Source organism: Rhea pennata, chromosome 1 (assembly GCF_028389875.1).
Source record: "Rhea pennata isolate bPtePen1 chromosome 1, bPtePen1.pri, whole genome shotgun sequence".
Classification (NCBI taxonomy): Eukaryota; Metazoa; Chordata; class Aves; order Rheiformes; family Rheidae; genus Rhea; species Rhea pennata.
Window position 1 is genome coordinate 90404002 of NC_084663.1, and position 22587 is coordinate 90426588.

Here is a 22587-nt window from a genome sequence, read left to right on the forward strand (position 1 = left end):
TTTGTGAAATCCTCTCCAGTGTTTTAACTGAACCTTGCATGGGGCATTCCCAGTGTGAAGTACTGGATCACATTGGCGAGAAGCGCAGGGGAGTACAGAGGCTCATGTTCAAAAAGATGCTTCCTTTCTGATTAAATGTTTAATTGCTACAGGGAGTAAAATACGCACATAGAATGACCACTTTCCCCACTGGCTAACACACCAGCAAAGAATAGTGGCATAAAATTCAGACTTAGCACACTGACAGCCAGTAGCACATACAATTTTACATAACTTTACCTCTGTTCCAATTTTCTCTTAACTCTCATTTGTTTTCTGATGTTTCAGGTTACTGCCCTTTTCATCTTCTCCCTTCTGCCATGCTTTGTGTGTTTCCTGCTGTTTCTTAAAAGACCTGAACACCTTTTCTTTCAGTCTCCTTCTGTCCTGTTTCAAGTCCCTTCTCAGTTTCACTGATTTAACTCCTTCCTTTATCATTTATGAAACATCCTCCCTACTCTTTTACTCCAGAGCTTTTACTGCACAGTGTGTAGGACATAAAAGATCTTACCCTGAACAGTCCTGTAAATTTACCTGAAGATACAACAGTTATTTAAATCACAGTTTCAAAGCCTTACCTAACAAAGCAAAGTTGTAACTTCCATCTCATGTAGACATATCCAAACAAGGCTGGGATTCAACTACTTCTATTTTAGATCAGTGATGTCTATATGAATGGGAAACTAACCTGCATGGCCTTAAAATCTACTCCTGCTCAGCAAATAGCAACACTAATAGAAACAGACCAAAATGCCCCACGTTCTGGTTCTGTTTGCTTTGAAATTCCAATTCTTCTATGATGTTGCAAGGAGATAAACTATGTCCAAGATGGTTTCATTGGTAACTTTTTAATAGCATAATAGCCTCCTTTTATAGATTTGTTTTCTGAGGGAAACTGCTTATGCTGTGCTAAAGAAACTGATGAGGTTATCAAGTTTTCTGTCTGATATCAATGCCTCTTTCCAGAGAGAAAAAGATGTCCATTCATCACCTCAACATAATAATATTACTCAACATGTCCTCCTGTATGTCCTCCTCCAGACTGGAGGTGTAGAACTCCACTGAAGTATCTACTACTAATTTAACAGATAATTATGCATTGGATGGCATTATTTCCACAACTAATGCTCTTTGGTCTTTTTCAAATATTTGAAAAATATCATTTTACACTTTGAAAACTTTGAGTCACTGAGACATTTGGAAAAATAGCTTGTACAACATTTAGCAATTTGCATGTGGCATGGTTCCCAGTGATGCATTGCTAATATTGTGGGCAGCTTGAATTCACTCTTTAGTTCTTGTCATATTCTACAAGTGGATTTGTGATCAACAGCTAAAGATCTCATCCAGGACAATCAATTTTTGAGGTAGGAGAAAATAGACAGTTTTATTTAATTAAAGGCCCAGGACTCAGAATGGGCCTGCTCGCAGTTCAGGCTCAGCTCCTTTGAGTTCACCATGAGGGCTGAGTGCACCATGCTTTTGGTAACAAGCATAACATTTAGCCAGAGGAAAGAAATTTGGAAAAATATTGCATTTGCTAAATATAGTGCTTGTGGGGGGGGGGACTTGCAGAGGGGCTTTCATAGAAGCATACTCATTGTTAGTGCTTGAATTTAACATAGTGTTGGGTAAGTGAATAAAGTGAAGAATGAATTCCTGCTGTTCTCTGTGGTTTTGTCTCCCTCTCCCACCCAGTGCCTTCACTGCAACAGCCCATTTCCTACATATTCTTTATATTTCTGTAATAAAATATCCTCATTTCTCCAAGTGCAACCAACAACTGTAGGTCTTCTGCACATCTCCCGATTCACTTCCAGCATCTTCCCACGTACATTTGGCCATCTCTCCTCTCCCTTTTTCTCCTCTCCTATCCTGCAAGACCACCATTATAGTAGTTTCAGGTCTTACCATTCCTATACCTATCTTCGTCCTGTAGAATGGGTAAGAATGTGATTTGCTGGGGGTGCTGGGAATTAGACACATGCTGATTAAATTCGTAGTATTTATGCAGACTGACAAGGTGGATAATGCAAACAGACTCTTGGCCAGGTCAATCAGAATAGCTAAAGTTCTCTGTCCCTCTCCCAGCAGAGAAGTGACTTCAGATCTCCTTGTACCCGGTTCTGATTCTCACAGTACTTAGAGAATCTTACTGTCTTTGAGAAAGATGTCATTTTGACAAATCTGATCATAATCAGCAAGTAGCATCTGAATTTGACAATTACACAGTATTAATCTAATTTAGTTAGAAAGCCAAACTAAAAGTATCAATGAGTGTAAATGACATCATTAGAGCACAGGTCACTCATATAGTTTTTTCTGAGTGCCACTTATCGTCATCTTAAGTGCACAGCCCTGGAAAACTAACTATGTATCTTTTAACATTTTGTGCTATTTACAAGCTGAGGGAATACAGGACCATACTTCATTCTCTTCAGATCTGACAGTTTTGATGCAGGTATTTATTTTTTTCTTGCAAAAATATTTGCACTATTTTGTTTTCTTTAATTTCTTACACTTTTAAACAGAAAAATTTCTCCTCTCTGATTCTTTTCACAGAAGTAATTTCTTACCTCAAAAGAAGGTGCATTTTGCTTTTTTCTTGTTCTTTTTTTTTATGTGCTTGGCAGCAGATTACTGTCGTGTGCTGCAAACCTCAGACCTTTCTGAGATTTGGATGAAATGTCGTCTTGCTCCTGCTGGGCATGTACAGTGTGTATGCAGGCTTGCCCTAAAGCTGAGGACTCAGCAAGGGAGCATGGGTGCCACCCCACAGCGTGGAGGGAAAAAGCAGCCAGCGGGCCTGCTCTGGCACGCTTAAACAGCCAGCCAACCAGCCTGCTGCACCAGTCTGGCTTTTCTTGTCACAGTCAGTGAAACAGCTTTGGGATTTTGAACAAATACTTTAAAGTGCTTGTTTCTTCTTTGGTTTATGATGAAAAGTTGTTGAAGGGAAAACAGTAAACGTTGCACTGTAGCAATACAAACTTTGGTTAACCCAAAGGGTGATTTAATTCATATTCAACATATCTAGCTTGCGATATACTGTAGGCAAAAGTACTTTTGATTTTGGAGCTTTTAATTCTTAAAAACATTAATAAATCTTATCAGTAACAGATGAAGAAATACTCTCAGCCATCTGCAAATATCCATGTAAGCATGCATGTAATAAATTGTAACTATTTGTTCATTGTTTAAAAGGAGGAATAAGCTGGTGGAGGGGGAGGAGGAGGTTTTACAACAACCAGGGTTGAGACATGGTGTCAGACAAATAAATTATGGTAAGCACAAAAGCTTATATGACCCCTTGTGGAACTGGTGTGGTGTCGGGGCCTTAGCTATCTTGCAGGAGTATAAAGAGCTGAAGTAAGCAACAAGTTGCTCAAAGGTCACCAAGAAGGAATTCCTTTGAAAGCAAAAGGATAAAGAAGAAAAGATAAGCAGGCGCCTGTAATCACTCACAGGACAGCATCCCGAAAGGGAGTCAACACAACAGATAAGCAAACACCTGTGATCACTCACAAGGAGACAAGCCAAAATGAAGAGACGGAGGAGGACTATGGCCTTCCTCTCCACGACCACCAGAGCACTACAGACGACCCCCCCCTAGCAACTCACACATGCGCAAAACGCACCAGATTACAACGCGTCCCGGAACTAGAAAAAGGGGATTGTACGTGAAGGAGGCGTGCGCCGTTGGCGGAGCTAAGACTCCCCGGCTGCCCAGTGCTGTTTTGCTTGTGGCTGCTTACTTGATTAAATAAATTACTGACATGATTTAACAAACTCTCCGTATGAATTAACCTTCAAGAGAGTAACTTATGACAATGCACACAAGGGTGTTTCAAGGGGTTTTGTTTGCGCTCTGTCAGGGTTTGGATGCAAAAAGCCCTTTTGTGATTCCACTTAGGATTAAGGAAGGAGAACATGTTTCTCTTTACCAACCAGTTAGGTTTTGGAAGCAGGTATCTTTAAATTCTGATTTCTGAAAGTCCTGCCAAGTCTTATGTAACTTCACTTTATAGAAGTCCTGAACAGGATACATTTTAAGAGAAAGCAAAACTCATCTCTCCACAAATACAAGCAAAACAAGTGCTGTGATGTAAAAATCCCCAAAACTCTCCTGCAACTTCAAAACCAGAAAATTCAGCGAACGGTCCTCACTCATGTTCCCGGAAATCACAGAAGCCAGCACAGTCTCTGGTATGCTGCCATAAATTACCCTGGGCATATTTAAACGCCAGCACACCTGACCTGTGCTGATTAAATTATACCTCCCGAGTTTGCTCTGCACCGCTAAAGCAAACAAGCAGGTAAGGCCTGCAGGCCCACTATTTGGGGGAGGGCGCAACGGCCGCCTCAGCTCACGGCGGGGCCCCTCTACCCGCCGGTGGGGGCGGGGTGGGGTGGTCTCTGTGGCGGGAGACGGCCGCTCTAGGCTCCCTCTCGATGGTTGGTGGGGGAGTCCGGTGGGAGTTGGTGGTGCGGCGGCAGGGAGGGCGGCTGCCAGGTAAGGCCCGGCCGCGGGCTGCGTACCCCGCCGGGCCCTCGCCCGCCCCCTCCTTCCTTTCGACAAGGAGGGACCGATGCCCCTAGGGGCTGCGGTGCCGATGCGCCGTCTCCATTTCCCCCTTACCCTCCCCCCGCCCCCCGCTCTCAACGGCAACAGGGTCGCTCGGGGAGCCGTTAGGAGCGGGCGCCCCGGCGCGCGCGGCCGTGGGGGGAGACGGGGGGGGAGGGGGCGCGCCATTGCTCCGCTGCAGCTGCGCCTGCGCGGGGCGGCTGCGCGGCCCGGCAGGGAGAGCGGGCGGCGCCGCGGCGGGCTGGCAGGGCGGCAGGCAGCTGGCCAGGGCTCCTGCCAGCCAGCTCCTGTTTGCCCGAAAGTTTGTCTCGTGTAAGTACGAATCTCGGTAAAGCCGAGGGACGATAGCAAGGTGCCGCTCAGCCGAGTGTGTCACGACGACACACGCGCCAGCAGCTGCAGTGGGTAGGACGGGGAGGCTGCAGCCGGAAGAACGGAAATGTGAAATGTGGATGAAACTGGTGTAAGTTGGTGATGGAAGGATGAAAAGGTCAGCCCAAGTCTTACAAGCTACCTGGCTTTCAAGGATCACTTCAGGTTTAAGTCGTTAGTAAAACCGTTAAGGACAATTGTTTAATTGTGCCTAGTATTTTTGAATGTTTAGTATGTTGAAAACACTTTGGCCTGCATCATGCAGCTGGTCGGTGTTCAGTTGTCCTCTGAATCCACTGTTCAGAAGTCCTCTGCAAGTAGCCCCTTTGAAGTTATCACTGACAATATCAAAGGAAAGATTTTGGGTTCTGATCCTGAAAATACTTTGGTATGGAACTTTGTTGTAGTGTAGCATTATACTACAGTGTTATCAGGTTGGTAAAACTGAGAATAATCACCTGTCAAAAAATTGTGGATAGGCTTAAGTGCTTACCGTATTGGGTTGAGACATTACAAGTCTGGAGGATGGACTTGGTCGATAGTGATTTCATTTTACTTGTTGCTTTTGAACAGTCTTGCAGTAAGGTCAGTTCAGTACTCTGCTAGGTTTTATTTTCCCCACTGACACAAGGGGAATCTGAAGCACAGGCAGGTCAAACAGTTCAACAGAACATTCTCATTACTGTTGCATAAACTCATTTCTCCAGGTAATATTTTGGAGGTTCTTGAGTAATGATCAGAGGGTTAAGAGAGCACAGGCAGAGGTTTGTGGGAGCTCGCATATAATGAAATGAATGTGTGATTGTAGGCCTTGAGGGAAAGCAGAAGTGGGGATACTAGCAGAAGCATTTGGGAGAGGTTGTTTTGTGAGCTGTAGCACAAGTGGCTTTTTTTGAATTATATCTGCGATAAGATTAGAAACCTAGACTTAAGACTTTCACAGCACCGTGATAGCGATACTCTATCAAAGAGAGTAATAACTTCTTTTATTATATATAATAGGTTTTTGTTTGTTAACACCTAATTGACTCAGATAGCAGTGAAGTTGCCTTTTATGGCTTTAACATTCTTTCTACCCCTTCACTGAAGAGCTAAGGAAGTTCCCATGAGATAGCTGAGTCATTCTAGAAGATCTCAGTTTTCAAGAAAGGGGGTTAGAGAAAAGTAAAATTTTGATGTCGTTGAGATGGCTAACAGTTAAAAACGAAAAAAAAGCTTTAGGATTTAAATTCTTTAAATTGAAAAAGTTTTATTTACTTTTCCTATCAGTAAGATTTGTAGCATTATGCTCTTTCTCTGAAGTATATGTTCTCTGCAACTTAATGATAATTCTGTAAGTCTTCTAACTACAAATATTCTGATCAGGTTTAGGACTGGAAAGCAGGACTTCTGAGTTTTGTTTTATTCTTTGACTCTTTAATTAGTGAGATAAATTTGATGAGTCTTTCTTTAACACAATGAAGTATCATTTTTTCACCCAAGCTACTGAAAAGTGATTATTTTTGATAAACTCCTTTAGTGAGTTTGATAAATGGTATCTGTATGGAAATGTTTGATTTATGTGGGTATTTTTTGTATTTTTTTTTTGTAACAGCTGTCTTTTATTTTCACAAGTTTCTAATTTGCTCCAAGAAATTTATTGCTTAGATTAGAATGTTTGGATCTTTCTTTTTCATATGAGTTGCTGTGTTATTCTCTTTTAAATAGTATGGCTTTTTTTTTTTTTTTTTTTTTTTTACTTTCAAATTGATTTCAATTAATTTATAATTTGGCAAGAAATATGCTTTAGCATTGTTGTAGGGCAGGTTTGTTTTTGGGAGTGTCTGTGTCTTTTTTATGTTCTTTTTTTTTGTTTTGTTTTTCTTTAGTGTAAAGTGGAGTCTGTGACATCTGGCATCCATACTGGCTGATTCCACTCCAGTAAGGAAGCAGCTGCCAGAAAAAGATAGAATATTGTCAATAACCTTACCTTTCCTATGTGTGAGATTCTTGTCTGAGCAGAAATCTGTTTTACCTTTTTCACAGTATTCCACAGAGCATAAGGGGGAAGGTGTTCTTAAACTATTTTGTAGTTTTAAAAGCTGCTTCCATGATGAGCATTTAGGGTGTTAGGGAGTGTGCCAGTTCAGTTTTCTGTTTGTCTTGTTCACTTTCTCTGACTGTGCTCAGTCTGACAGTGCTGTGTCTTTTACAGTGAGGTCAGTGGCTCAGCTGTAGTTGTCTAACAAGGGGAGCCATTCATAAATGTATTTCTTGGCCTGGAGAAGCTGGACTGCATTTTGTAGCATAAAATCAGAGTTCATTACATCTTAGGAGAGTGAAAACTCTACAGTGATATTGAAGCAGAGGACAACTGAGTGGTTGCTATTTGATAATGATGATGGGTCATTTGCAGCAAAGCCTCTGCAAGTGCTTATTAAAAAAAAAAAAAAAAAAAAAAAAAAAGCATAGGTTCTTTGTTAGGCAGTCTCCGAAATCTTAATGTGATGTTCTAGGCACTGAGTATTTGCCAAGAATTAGCCCTTTGTCTGTAAGTGAAACATGACTGTAGAAGAAAATGTCTCTTCTTGCTCAACAAATTGTCTGGGGGTGTTACAAGTAGCCGTATATCCACTCTCTAATATTTGAGGTACAGGGTAGAAAAGACTTTGTGTGAACTGTATGTGCTAGTAGCCAGAAAATTATATACATTCTGAGCAAATACACATGACTGATCATTAAGAAGCCATGCATCTCAAGCAACACGATGGATCTTTTAAAGCACTTTCTTAGGTTAGTATTTCACTGTCTTCTCTAGTTTTGAGCTAGCAGACAAGTTCTTTCAGGCTTTTATTTTGTCACTGTAAAATAAATAGATTATGCATTGCACTGGTCAGGTAAGGAGCAGAAAAGAAAGGGCAATTGTGGCTGGAAAGTCTGTGTGAGGTGACTGACTCTCCTTGTCCACACGCACCTTGCAAACTAGAAGAAAATACACATGCTATATTTGTAATAATATAGCTATCAGTAAAAGTGATTTATAAATCTGTTAGAGAATCCTCTTTGAAGTTTTACTGTGTTGGGTTGAATTCTACTGCTTCATCTGGAAGTCGTCTTAGTTTTATATGCCATAGAAATAACACCTTTCACAATGTGTTATGCAGTCACTCACTCTGAGGCAATTTCAGCTGTTATGACAGGAGCAAAAGTTGTTTTCATATCTTAGTGATCAGGGATTTTTACATTATTAATGGAAATTCTGGTAGTAGGATCAGAATATGGAGAGAAGAAAGTGGGCAAGTAGTAACTGCAGGTGGATTAGCATTGTCAAGAGCTAGTCTGTGCAGTTCTACAGACTATCTATTATTTGTGGTGCTCTTTGTGGTGAGAAGATATTTGAAAATAGGAATTTGTACTGGCTGTACCAAATTCAGGCCACCCTCTTGTTATTAGATGCTGGAATTTGGATTGAATTTTTTAAGTTCTGTGTTTTTTGTTTTTATTTGAACAATTAATTTCAGTTATACAATGTATTTGGACTGTAAAATGAATTTAATGGTCCTGGTTTGGCTCTTGCAACTGAGTGCCTAGGGTATTAAGCTGCTTATTCACTTGTGCATTTTTAACTTCTCTTGGAAAGCTGCTTGTTTGTGCAGCTTTATGTAGAACAGTCAGCAGAAGACTTTTGTAATGTGTCATCTTTTGCAGCATTTTTTATTTTAATTTATTTGGGGGGATGAGGGGGTTGGGGAATGTGAATCTTGTCCCTGTTTGTTTGCCAGATCTCTGCTCTCTGAATTTAAAGACCTGGTAAACATAACACATGGACATAGAGTCCACTTGTGCTGCAGCTGTTTTAATCTTTAGGGAGTGACATAACTGAATCCTAGGGGAAACTTCTGTAATAAATGAAGGTACATGAATATCAGAACTCAAGAACTATAAATTCTTAATGAGTCAAACATTTAGCATTAACTTCAGTAGTTAACTTTTAACATCAGTCTGCATTCAAACATCTTCAATAATGGGAAACTAAACTAGCAAATGTTTCTTGTTGCTTTGTGATCTGAATGCCATTCCAGAATAGAAATGTTTAAGTCTATGAAATGAAATATGGAGAAACCAGAAGATATTAAAATCAATGTTCCCTAATGTGCTTAAAGAAGAAGCTAGATATTCTAGGTAAAACAAAACAAAATGTCTAGGATCTCAGCTGTGTTTGGATACTAGGTTTACAATACTAGCATCCCCTTCAACTGACTGGGCTCTGGGTATAATATTAGGATGAACAGGATTGTAATGAATTACCATTTCCTATATTCTGTTTTATTTTTTGTTTTTTTCCCGTTTTTCTCACTGTGATCATTGTAGTGAGTTTGTTCCTATGCTGGCCAAATTCAGCTAAACTTGACACAGGAGTCAAAGTTCTGTACAGAAATTTCATTTTTTTTTTTTTTTTTTTTTTTTTTTTTTCCCGAAGCAGTTGGCCTCAGAGAGAAGAGCTCCTGAAGGAAAAGCTTACCTCTCTTTAGAAACCTGACAGCCCATGTGAAAGAGAGATCTTTAAAAGTCTTAGCTGTGGAGGAAACTTTAATTGCATCTTAAGTCTTTAGAAATCAAGGAAAATCAGTGAGACAAATTCAAAAGAATTTGTCCAGTGCATTCACTGTTGAGCAAGTTCTTCAGCTCTTAACTAAATAAACTAAAGCATGTTGGAACACAGGAACACCAATCCTCATTTAGGGTAACACTGGGCAGAGAAACAATGACATCCCTATTGAAGCCTCAGTATCTCACCTACCTCTCTGATTTTCTTCTTTGTCCTGCATGTTAGAGTTAAAGCTGTTTGGAGAGTCCTCTTTCAGTACTTTTTTGCTGTGGTTTTCCTCATGTGTAAAATGGCTTTTCTGTGTTTGGCTGCCAAGCCAATCCTCTCTTAAGCGAGCCATAAATACCTTCTTTTGCAGTGCTTACGTACATGGAGACAATAATTCATGTAAACTAAACCTCTTGGTTATTTTCTGGTATGTTAAGTCTTTCTATTTTTTAATTCATATGTTAGGGAGTTGGGGCTGTCATTACTTCAGTTGTTTTACACTCAGCATCAAACAGTTATCAAGTAATAAACAGCATCAAAAGAATATGCAGCCAGCACATCTGCTTATGTTCTAGACACAACTGAAATTTTTTTATTGGCAATGGATTTTATTCTAATCAGGCCCCATAGATGCACTTTGTTTTGTTTCTTTTTAACTCATGCATTCCCTCTGTACAATTGGTTTAAGGCAGTTTGTAGAATGTTCCTAGTTATTGTATTGTTTTATTAGAATCCTCCTAAAATAACTGTCCATATTAAACAGAAAACTGAGCTACTTTTATTTTTTTTCTCCTGTTCCTAGTTTTACCATGTCTTTGACATTATTCAGTAGGAAGAATAGTCAGAGGATCCTAGGTGGTTGTTAGAAATACTGCTTGCTTCCTGATCTGGCTTACTTCACATTTGTGTGTTAATGCCAGTGCAAAGGATATACAGTTTCGGAGTGGGAATGGGGAGAGAAGTGGTACAGTGAAAGTCAAGATGCAGCCTGATTTGAGTGTATGTGGCTGTGGGAACACTGGTTAAAACATACAGTAATTCTAAAGTTTTTTCTTCCCTGCATTACTGAGTGTCTGAAACAAGGAAGTTGTTACCTAAAACTTCTGTGCATTCCTAATAATGGATAAGATCTTTGTGGCATAGGGAAGACCTATTGGTAAAGCTTTGAAATATCTACCTTGAAATATATCTACATCTATAATTGAAATATTTACAGTGTACATTTCAAGTACATACTGCACAAAGAGTTCAAACAACTGTGAATTACCAGAGATTAACATGTGTTATCAGGCTGTACCTATCCTTTCTCTCCCCACCTACAATACAATCCGTTCTAGCATTCTGCTCTGTGTATACTTTGGTTTCATCCTCACTATATTATTTTGCCGTTATCACTGTGTTCACTGGAAGCGTGAGAAAATTCCACCCCTTAATCAGCATTGGTGTGCTCACAGATTCCCCTCATACAGGTGCCACTCTACCAAAAGAAACATTTGACTGTCAGCCTAATGTATGGCCACTAGGGAAGAGGCCACTAGGCTGGCAGGAAGCACCTCCTGGCAGCTGTGTCCCATGTGCATAACTGGGGCTCATCTAGCACCGCTAACATGGTGGCACTGCTGCCCTAGCAGCCTGCAAAGGCACTCGTGGGCCAGGTGGCAAAGAGATACCTCGGTTGCTTTTGCACTGCTGATTCTGCTGGGTGGATAAAAGAGAGTTATGGGGCAAAGTGGTGGAAAAAGCACCAGCAGGAGATAACCTCGCAATAAGAATACCATAATGAGTTACCGTCTGTGAAAATACTGGTGAAAAAAAAAAAAACAGATAGTCTAAAGACCCTTGTATCAAGTATATGCCTGTGTCGCTGATGACACTGTGCTTACCAGATGTGACCAGGTGATACGGAGAGAAGTGTAATGGGAGTGCCAAGACTTCTCCATGGGTATGGATGTGAGGAGGGGCAGCTTGATCTGTATAAGAATGATGTAAGTCTTAACATTAAAAATTCCCAAATAGAACAGGTACCAGAAGGGCTCAGATAGTAACTGAGGTGTGTTTGAGCCTTTGTTTCTGACCTTTCTGACCGTGGTTTGTTGTAATTTGCATTGCAGTGTTGCTTTTGGCACAGTGCTCCATCAAGATATGCCTGAGTGCAGCCTCCCTCCCTCCCGCCCCCGTGCTGGTTCTGTCATGCAGTCGTGCCCTAGGAGGGAGAGGGAGGGAGGCTGCCTGCCTTCCCTCTCTGGGACGTGGACAGAAGGGAGGAGCGTGGGGGACAGTGCTGGGGAGCTTCTCGAGGGCTAGAGAAAACCTGGAGGTAATGACGTTTTCAGTCATCCTGCTAGTTTTGAGCTGACTCTTTCCTGAAGCCCGCTGAAGGTAACAGAGGTCTCTCTATGGTGTGGGGTTTCAGGGCTGAAAAGTATCTGCTGCTTGCATAGGGCTCTCTGTACTTCTCAGTGACTACTGTACAGGAAGGAGGGATGTGGCAGCAGCAACAGTAAGTAATTTAATGTGCTTTATTTTGGCTTGAAATCCTGGGAAGTGAAAAGTGGGGCAAAAGGGTGTTTATCTGAGAATTGTTAATGTGTATTTATTTTTTTACTCCTGATGCATTCACCATTTCTCAGTGCAGTTAGTATTTCTTTAATAGGTGGAGATAATGGGATTATAAAGCTGTTATGTAAAACAGGTGCTAAAATGTATTAGCTTAATGCCCAACTGAAAAACTAATTTTAAAGACGACTTGAACTGTCTTGCTGATGGTATATATGGATAGAAAAGCTGATGGTATACATTGATCTTTCTACTCTGTCAACTGTAAAGAATTTAATTCTTTCTTGGAGGGTTTGAAGAAGGAGGTTGCTGTATTTATTTGTGACACACACAGAGCAAACCCCTTTTGGGCCCTTATAAAATACCAAGTAACAGTCTGCTCAATATTGATCTGATAAACGATGTCCCAAGGAACTCTTTCATGCTTCATTTCCTGTTTGGACTTACGAGGGTTTTTAAAGTTAAGTTGAAATGAATCCTTTTTGCAGCTGTGGAATTTGTGCATTTATCTGAAATGGTTGCAGAGGGTTCTGGAAAATCCTGCTTGATAGGGAACCTCTCTTCACTGGGGAGTGAAAGGCAGAATTGCAAGGTTTGTGAAAATTCAAAAAAGCTTCCACTAAATTAATCTTACGTGCATGAAGCTGAAGAATCTCCCTAGAGCTGCTTTACAGGTATTCCATACAGAGTGAATTGTTTTAAATATAAACACTTGAGAAATAAAATTCAAGCAGCAAGTGTTCTGCCTGATTGTTTATATTGACTTACCTTTTTCTACAAATCTACTTAGCTTTTTTTTCTACAAAAAAAGTGAATCTAGACTTTAAAGTAGTTGTCATAGTAACAATTTTATTTAAAAACATATCAATGAAAAATAAGTTTTGGAAAATGAGTTTATCAACCCCAATTGCATGTCAAAGTTTGTTCATAAGATTTTTTTTTTTTTTCCCCTTTCACTAGTATGTAGGTCATGGCTACCAATAATCTGTCCTTCTGCTGATCGTATTTGTCTACATAGAAACTCTGTCTGGATGAAAAAGAATGGCTATCAATTTAGAATTTTGGGTTATCTCTCAGCGTGGTTATGGCCATAGCTTCAGCCAGGCTGTGAGACAAATGCCCACTGCATATGGGCAGATTGACCCTGCAGCCCACATGCACAGGGAACCACTGCACATATGCTGCTGGTTTACTTCCTGCTAGTACAGCAAATTGACTCTGTACACATGTGTGTGTATTTCTGTTGGGAAAACCCTGAATAAAAATGGATGACTATAATACAATTGCTGTGCTTAGAAAAAAATCTCATCCATACAGGAGCTTCATTTGCAAATTTGGGCTGTCTGCAGAGAGGGGCAAGCTAGGGCTTTGTGTTCATGCCCGCAAGCCCAAGAATCGGAATTTGAAACCCCCTGTTCTCTGAAGGGGTCAGACAGCATTGCATTTCTGACTGATTCCTACAGGTAGCCTATTTTGAGCAGTGCTGAGGAGCCTTGAAAAGTGTAAGTAGGGTTTATCATGTGTTTCAAAAACTGTAGCAGGTTACAGAACTTGAGCTCACAGACAAGGTGCAGAGCACAAGGGCGGCTGTCAATACAAATAAGATGTTAGGTATTCAACACAGATCATGTGATATTTATATGCCTTAATGTGATCATGGATTTATTTAGAATAGTGTTTGCAGTGTCTGTTTAGATATGGATTTGTCTGTATGTGCATAGAGACGTTTCTCATTCTTTGCGAAGCCTTTGACTTTGAAATTCTGGCCCATTTCATTTTTGGATGACTACCTTCTAATTTTTCCGTGGATTTTGAAGTGAGTACTACAGTCTTTTTAACCTTGTAGCCAGAAGTGCTGTGTTTTTGATGTGCACAGCTAACCAGCTGCAGCTTTCTAAACTAGGCTTGGTCATGTGTCACTGAGAAGTAATCTCACAAGATGAATTGCACTTTAGGTCTGTGTGAAAGGTCCATGGGTATGACTGATCAAGCTAGAGAGAGCTTTGACAGCTACAAGAAGAGTTTTGTCACACCATTTACATTTTCACGCCTATATTTGAGGGAGAGATAGCTGGTTACCAGGTATAGAAGAAGCTAGAACTATATTTCTAGCATCTTGGAGATTATTGGTTAATCTTTATAGTAAGATTTGTTTAGTATTGTATTTTTGTTTGAATCATTTTTGCACATATTTTAATATTTTTCTGACCCGGTGATCTTTTCCTTCTCCAGTATATCAGCAATGATTTGCTTATCATCTGCCTGTACTTAATTGGTGAGAGTTTCCTTTCTGCTAAAAGGTATGAAGTGGAAAGCATTTGCATTTCACGTAAATTGTAGAGTGATCATTGGCCTTTAGAGTAGATTCTGCACGACTCTTCATGCAGAACATGTCTCTGGGTCTAATGCTTTCTTTTTACAAGGCCACAACTCTTACTCTTTTAGAGTCGGGGTTAGTTGTCTTAGCAATCCAGGATCACCACTCTTTTAAATAGGCTAGTGAAAAAAAAATCCACCTTTTCAAAATAAGTAAGCTTTTATTAACTAAGGTAAAGCATTAAGAGTCCTTAGCATGAAACAGTAAAGTAAGTACTCCAAAAAAGCTTTTATTAAGGCCTAACCTTGTGCTTGTCCTTTTATTTCCAGTTACGGTTATCTTATATTCACAGGTCCTGCATCTGGTGGAAGTTATAAGTGTCAGCTCTTCACTGCTTTTTTTCTGTTGCTGTCATTCATGAGGGCACAGCTTTTAATATTCATTAACATAGTCTTTCTGTGCACATGCCACCCCCTTGTCCCAGGAAAAAGACTAACTTTACATTATGAACTAATGATGTAAGTTGAGTGAATTAATTTGTGTATGTTTTTCCATTTAACACACCTGAAGGGCCTCCATGCTTTACATGTGTTGCAATACAAACTATATTCTCTATAGAAGACACCAGAATACCAAACTGCAAGCTTAACTGTATATAAAATGTTAATTATGCCATTCTGCATGTATTGTGATGAGTTGAAAATGACTAATTGTTTGTAATTAAGCATGCATATTTATGCCACTTTATAAAAAGTGCTCAAGTGTAAATATTTTGAGCAAGAATAATGCTCAGTTATTCTGACTGCCATAGAACCTAGAGACGTAGTTTAAGATATCGTACAAAATAACTCACATTGACAGTAGTAAAATCTGAATTTCAGTGGCACGTGCTGTGAACTCCCAGTAAAATCTGCTTGTAAATGACATTCACAAAACTGACAAAATCTGTAGACGTGATATGGTACTAAACTTAGTGCGAAGGGGGTACAAATCAGATTGGTGCAGTAAGCTCAGAGTTTGCTTTATTTCCATAAATTGGCATCTTTTTACCTTTATTACCTCTGCATGCTCTTCCTGAAATAAAAGTATTTTGTAAGTTTGTTTTTATGACTTATGTTCCTCATTGCTTCTTGATGTTTTGTTACATTTTTCTTAGGAGTAGTTTATTTTAAAATTTTTATTGTGAAAAGATAATTTCTCATGGAGAAGGATCTGTTTACCGTAGTCTATGCATGAATGGTAAGCAACTATTTTAGCTTCTTTTAGAAAAATACAGTCTACTTTTGATATAGTGGCAGGCTATGAATTTAATAAATTGAACAAAAAATTGATCAAAATCACTGTCTGAGGAGTGGACAACTGCACTTTTATTTGCATCCCCATTGTTTGGGTGGTAATATGTAGGGAGGCAATAGGATAAGGATCTTTGAGCAGTTAATTATTCACTTGCTGCAGTTGTGGATCCCAGTCGTAAGGGACAGAGCTGAACTTTGAACAAAGCTATGGTATTTATACCATACTTTATGGTATGATACTTTATGATATCTCTTCAGTCATGCAAGAATCTTTCCTGAGTATGTATGGCAGGGATCCTGGAAAGCCAGAAATAATCAGATGAAGCAAACCATATTAAAAATAACAGCTAACTAGGAAATGATGCTTGGGTGAAAGGGATGAACTGATGTGTAGCAGGCAGTATTCAAAAACAGATTTTATCCTGTTAACTTCAGTTTTGAGCTTAACTGTGAGCAGTTGTCTAACTCAAGTAATATCAGTGTGGTATTTCTGCTGTCACCTCTCAGGGCACCGTAACTGCAAATTGGTATTACTGTGGCATGTCTGCCAACGAGACTAAACAGAATGTCAGAAGTAAAATTTCATAGCTGAAATAAAGTATAATCATAAATAAAATAATATACTGAAATAACTCTCAGTCTTACTTTAGTCTTCCACTCCTTTCCTGTAAATTTTTTCCATTTAATCTAATTCTGTTCATTTTTCTTTTCCTTTTTCATGCCTCTTTGCCTTCGATATTTGATACATGATAGTTTTATCTGCATCCCATTTTCCTAGTTAGGGGTCTTTCCCCTCCCTCCCACAGAGACTGATTGAGTTGGGAGTCTAGAAGTATGGGGGGAGGCTAAACTGGATTTAATATATATATTTTTTTGTCTTGAGCCCACTTAAAATTCATTTTTCTTAACTGTAAAACAATGATTACTCTTTTCTATTTTCCTGTGCAAACTGGAATATTCATTTTTCTGGAAGGTGAATTTCACTCCCTCTCTGTGCTGTTTATCTCTTAACTGAAACTTTCCTCCTTCCTCTTTCATGTTGTTCTTTCACATTTTAGTTCCCACCCCTCCCCACTTCCCTGCAATCCTGGTAGCATGTTTTGGGCATTCTTTCAGTGCCTCACCAGTAGCCTACAATTTATATGAGGATCAGCAAAATAAAGTGTGTATCAGTTACTGACAGCAACTGCTGTAATATTTTTAAAAAGTTAAAAAAAAAAAAGAAAAAAGAAATCCCTGCACCAATATTTAGGGCGTATATGAAGACCCAGGATTTAATTTGTGTTGCCATGCATTTGACCAATATAATATAGATAAGAATGTGGAGTTTCTTGCACATCACAGGCTTTTTAGGGCAATAAAATCCATCACTTTATCTTGTCATGTGCATAGAGGGAAAAAATAGGTACATTTACAATGTAACAAAACAAACAAACAAACAAAAACAGAAAAAATCCCTATCCTTTGTAAAATAAGGTCTTCAGATTCAAGAGAGATGTGAGGAATACCTGTGCAAGGAATGTGGCCAATGATGGTTACCTACTCAGCAGGGGCAGAAGGGGATCAGGCAGCCTTCAGAGGACCCTAGGTAGGAAAGAAGAAGAACTTGTTTTTATGTGCTAAAATCTAAACTTTGGAGGGGTACAAAAACAGTTGGATATCATAGCATTGGTTCCAGCTTGCTGGCCACTCTGAAGTTGTAAAGTGCTGCTGCTGGCTTGGTTTGGAGTGTTTTCTATCCTTGTGGGCTCATTTGCTGAACAACAGGTACTTGCTGAATACTCTGTAGAGGCATGATTGTTTGTAGTAGCCCTTAGTATGGGAAGGGATGGAATTTTCAACCTTTGATTTTAAAATATGTAGAACCACCATGCCTCACAAAGCTGATGATGCTTTTCTAGAACAGATTTATTGGACCCCTCATCCTTCAGGAACAGTAGCAGGAGTATCCATCTCTGAGTCCAGTACTCTGACCAGGTTCTTATATATACCACACATGGAGAATGCAGTGTTTAATATTAAAGTTTACTTTGAAGGTATTTGATGTTATACAGGGTTTTTATTTAGCAGAGTGATGTAATATACTGAAATCTCAATATAAGTATATACACTTACACAGTTCAGTCACAATACCAATATGATTGCCATTATTGATCTCTACAGTATGCTCACCTTAACAGTGCTGGGCATCCCCAATCGCCAGGAAGAAATAATATGTGAGTTGAAAACAGCTCAAGCCCATTGCTCTCTTCAAAATTCCTTTGGTAGTTGTTCAGGTTTTATACTCTGTCTAAAGAAGGCATACACATTGTTTTGATAAACTCAGGAAGAGTTTACACCAGTTGATCCTCTCAACAGATAGAGCTGCTTATGTAAAACAAAGGTTGCCCTCTGGTCCCCTTTGTGTTGAGATAAAGTCAGCTCTGTGCAACAGTGGTGGTTAATGAGTCACATCCTACCTTATTCCTGAGCTTCATGGCCACCTCACCCTTTCCCATCTTCTCTGAGCCTTCTTCCGTTGAAGAGATTTATTGGTCAGTCACATGTCTCCCTTGGTGCCCTCTCCTTTTTCCTCAATTTATAGATTCTGTTCTGAATACCACAGAGGCTATGTTAAGACTGTTCACAAAAATCTAGAACCAGTAGGAAGATGACTAGGTCAAAAAAAGTTTTGTGGGTTTAAAAATTGGCTCATTTTTTAAAAAAATAAGGGGTGCAGATCCTTGATGCTCTTCATTGACTGCCAAGCTCTGGAATATCTACATGATGGTATTAATCACTGCTGATCTCTGAATCTGGTCAGATTGCAGGCCAGGTTTCCGCTCTTTTTTGTAATGTTCAGGATGGAGTTGTTTCTGGAGAGCCACAGAAACATAAGAGATTTGCAGTTGGACTTACAGTAATAGTTGTACCCCCTTAGGCACTCAGTCAGCATGTGTGACAGGTACCAGAAGGAAATCGGGCTTCCAGATGAACTGTTACAGACTAGCTTGTGTGCATACTACTCAAGGTTAGCATCATCTGGAGCAGATCATCATCATCACTGCAAAGTGCTTAGGGTGGGTTTAGTTTGGGACCTGTGTGGTGACCCTGAGCCATAATTGCTATTTGTTTGTGTGTGGATGTGCATGTTAATGTGAGATTGTATTGAAGCCTGCCACAGTGGTAGCATTATAGCAGGATGTTGAGGATTCCTGGGATGTGGTGAAAGAAATACAAGGTGTCTGGAGAAACAAGGCTTGTTGGGGTAGTTAGCAGTGAGAGCAGTGCTCTTCTAGGTGTATGCAAGACTCCTGCTAGCTAATTCCTTAGTAAGAATTCATTGAACAGCTCTGATGATACAGAGAGAGAATTAAGTTGATAGTTTACTTTCTGTTGTTGATGATTTTTGACTGTATAGGAGAAAAAAGTGAGGAAGGCATGTTTTTACCACAGTATCTAAGTGAACGTATGAAGGAGGTGTGCTGAGTAAACGTAAAGATTTTTACAAGTGAGGTCATGAGATTTGTTAATGTTTGGATCTGAGGGATGTATTTCTTCTCTGTTGGATAGCACAGAGGCTGTATACTTTATAGTGCAAAAAAGGGAAAAATGGTGAATGTTTGACCATGGAAAACAAGTAATCAGGCTTACCATATCCATGACATATATGTTACAGATTGCCTATCACAAAGTTGCTTACCAGGTGTTTATCACAAGATTTGAGATCCTTTTGTGGAAAGCACTCTGTACTATCAGCATACAGCTTAGCTTTGCTGATCATCTTGGGTTTTGCTGATGTATATGGCAGTCCTTAAATGCATAGATTTCCTAGTTCCGTAGGTGAGCAGGATATCGGCTGTTGTTCTATGGCTGCTGTTTTCTGTTCTGCTCTGCAAACAGAGCTAATGGGAACAGAGGAAAGACTAGTTCTGGCTGTTTTCAGACCATTTTCAGCCGTCTTTGGAGAGTAGTAGAGATCAATGCCTTACAGACTATTCTTAAAATTTTCCACACGGAAAATAAGGGGAGAGGGTATAAATGAGAGCACCAAGCTTTTGCATTGCTTAGTCTCAGTCCTGTGTGTGTGTGTGTGTGTGTGTTTTTCCCTGCAGGTGGCTATTTTCTTGTGTATTTTCTTTATCAAAGCTCTCTCTATTGCAATTTCATTTCTCTGCTATGTTCTATCAGGCAAGAGTGTTAGCACTGTAACTCTATAGAATAGCGGCAATGAAAGCTTGTACGAAAATGGAGCTTTTGAAAGAGCTCAGGAAACAGAATAAAGGATTGGATCCTTGCAGACCTATCATGGAAAACGGAACCCTTCCTTCAAAAAGCAAAGTGATTTACCTCTGCCCTGTTTATTCCTCATTACAGCAGCATGTGAGAGAAATACTGGGCACCAACCCACAAGGTGGTAGTGTCAGGCAGGAGGTATGGAATAGTTTCTGATGCCAATTAAACATTATGTAGTTTACACTGCAATGCACAGCAGCATAGGATTGATAGTACTCTCTCTCAGAAGAAAACAACCTAATTCTTCAGCGATAATAATTTCATGGATTCTTCATTTTGGTGAGGGGAACTGGCTTTACCCATCTGTGGCCTTGCAGTTGTTAATTTTGGTAGCAGTATAGAGGTAATTAAACTTGTGTAGTAATGGGCACCACACACAGATATAACAAGGGGCAACTGCTGCACATTCTGATCCGAAAAAGAATAGACTGAAAGTGAGGAGCAAAAAAGGAAAGTGATTTGCTTAAAATCATACAGCTGGTTTGTGACTGAGCTAGGATTAAAGGTTAGTCTCCCAAGCTTCTGACCAGTAGATACTTCTTGTTCCTTTTATATTGTGATGCTGCGATCCTTTGGCTTGTCATAAGTTCTTTTCTTAAAGTCAGTGCAGGTACAGCAGTAAAAGCTAACTTCCCCCCCCCCCTTCTTTTGTCCATGTTAAGTCATGTTTTCTGATATTTTGAGGACAAAAAGCACCAGAACTCCATGAACTGCAAAACCAGAGGAAGTGTGCAGCTGTCCCTACCTCCTGCTTTCCTTCTCTACTGTGATGTTCTTCTTTGGACCTTTGATTTCATCCCCACTGAGTGTGCAGTGAAGGGCCTACCTCAGGAAGAGAGCTGAGGAAGCAGTCTGCGGACCAGAGAACGCCATGGCTTTGAGCTCTTATGTCCTTCACTTCTTCTATAAGTTCAAAGTGTTGCTGCTTGTAACTTTGTGTTTGATGGTGCTGTGGGCCTCACTCAGTTACATTGTGGACTCTGGACAGGCTATTCCTAAAGCTAAGAGCCTGGTGGAAAAAATCAGAAAGGTAGCCAGCCTGGAGAAGGAAGAGGACAGTCAGAAGGAGAAGACCAAGTCAACTGTGAAAGTTCCCACAGTGCAGTCATCTCAGGGTTACTGCCCAGCTCTTTCTCCATACCTGCGTAAGTGATACTATTTTGTTCTTCTTTTAACAAATTGCATTTGCTTAGTACTGCTGACTTGTTTTTCTCCTAGCTGTTTTTCACTATGGCATTTTTGCTGTGAACTGAGTAACAACACTACCAATTGCAGTAAGTACCTCTGGATGTGACTTGTGGCGCTGAGTATCTTGACTTCTGTAGGAAGATTTGGCTGATGGCATTGGGTAGGCTTGGAAGATTGGGAACATAAGATATATTTGCTGTTAAATAAAGGGGACAAGGGAAGTGTACAGGGCATGGAACTGAGGCTGTGAAGTGTGGTGATATAGAGGGTGTCTTGGTAGGGCAGGGTGTAGCTCTTTGCTGTGAGAGAGCTTCAGAATATAGTTTTTAATGGCAGAAAGCTTGACCGCCTCTGCATTTTCAAGTTGAATGTGGTAGATACCCATTAGTCATTCTGCACTACTTATATTTATCTCCATTGTCGCCTTCTGTACGTCCTGGGCGAAACCTCCTATCCTACCACTTTTGGGATAAGATGAAATGGAAGGCATTCCTACTTGTAGGTTAAACTTGATACTCTATTGGATATCAGGAGGAGAAGGTACAAAGACAGTGGAAAGTCCATCAAAAAAGCTGCAAGAACCTAACACCTGTGTGTTAAACTTCGCTCTGGACTGCTGACTGGGTATTTAAAAGAATGCAGACAGTTCTCTTCACTGCTTACAGCCTTTTAATCTGGAGAGCTGGAGTACAATTTATTTCCTGAAACTGTGAACCTTACAATGACAGCATGAATGAAAATGGTCCTTATCCCTATTTGCCAGTTTCACAGATTTCTTTTTTCTTTTCTTTATAGTGTTCCTTTTTCCTTCGACACAAGAGACTTCCCTTTCATTATCAGATATACTTTCACCTCTCCAACAATTGAAGGTCTTTACAGCTACTGTGGGGGTAGCACTCCCAACTGGATCATTGTGTCATTGAACTTTTGAGGGTGATTTATGGTGACATTTCAAATAGGTGATTTTGTTTTCTAATTTTAGCTATTTTATTAGACCACTTGTACTGTCTTAGGCACCCTGTGCTAGCAGTACCAGGCATCTGTCTTGCAGTACCATGTCATCATCTTCATCTTCTTCATTAGCCCATTTAGGTACTCATTTGTGAAACTGGAATCTTCCCTCCTCCCTAATGTAGTCGAAAAGGTTGCTGTCTGGGTGCATCTTCCCTCCCACCCCTTTAGATATTTGTTTAAGGTAAAACCATGTACTCTCACAGTTGCTTGTGTTGTTCTCTTTCGTTCGTTTGTTGAATTTGGAGGCACTAGAATGGCAGATCAGTGCAAAAGAAGTTGAATGAAAATTTCATTTGGCTAGAGAGAGCCTTGGTATATTCTATATATTTCTAATCTTAAGCCTTAGATGCTTTTGTTCATGTTTTAAGCC

At 40.0% G+C, this 22587-nt stretch overlaps 1 protein-coding gene across 10 annotated transcripts in view; it reads left to right on the forward strand.

Moving 5' to 3' along the window:
- Window positions 1–4511: 4511 nt before the first annotated feature.
- The window catches only part of B4GALT4 (beta-1,4-galactosyltransferase 4), a 35176-nt gene continuing 17100 nt past the window's right edge, over window positions 4512–22587 (forward strand). Inside the window, exons 1-3 of one of the 10 annotated variants that reach the window (XM_062595336.1) lie at window positions 4943–5114; window positions 14361–14428; window positions 20678–21160. In XM_062595336.1, the coding sequence (XP_062451320.1) occupies window positions 20887–21160 (274 nt within the window). In that variant the 5' untranslated portion in view covers window positions 4943–5114; window positions 14361–14428; window positions 20678–20886. The other 9 variants (XM_062595351.1, XM_062595359.1, XM_062595344.1 and 6 more) reach the window with 9 other exon arrangements.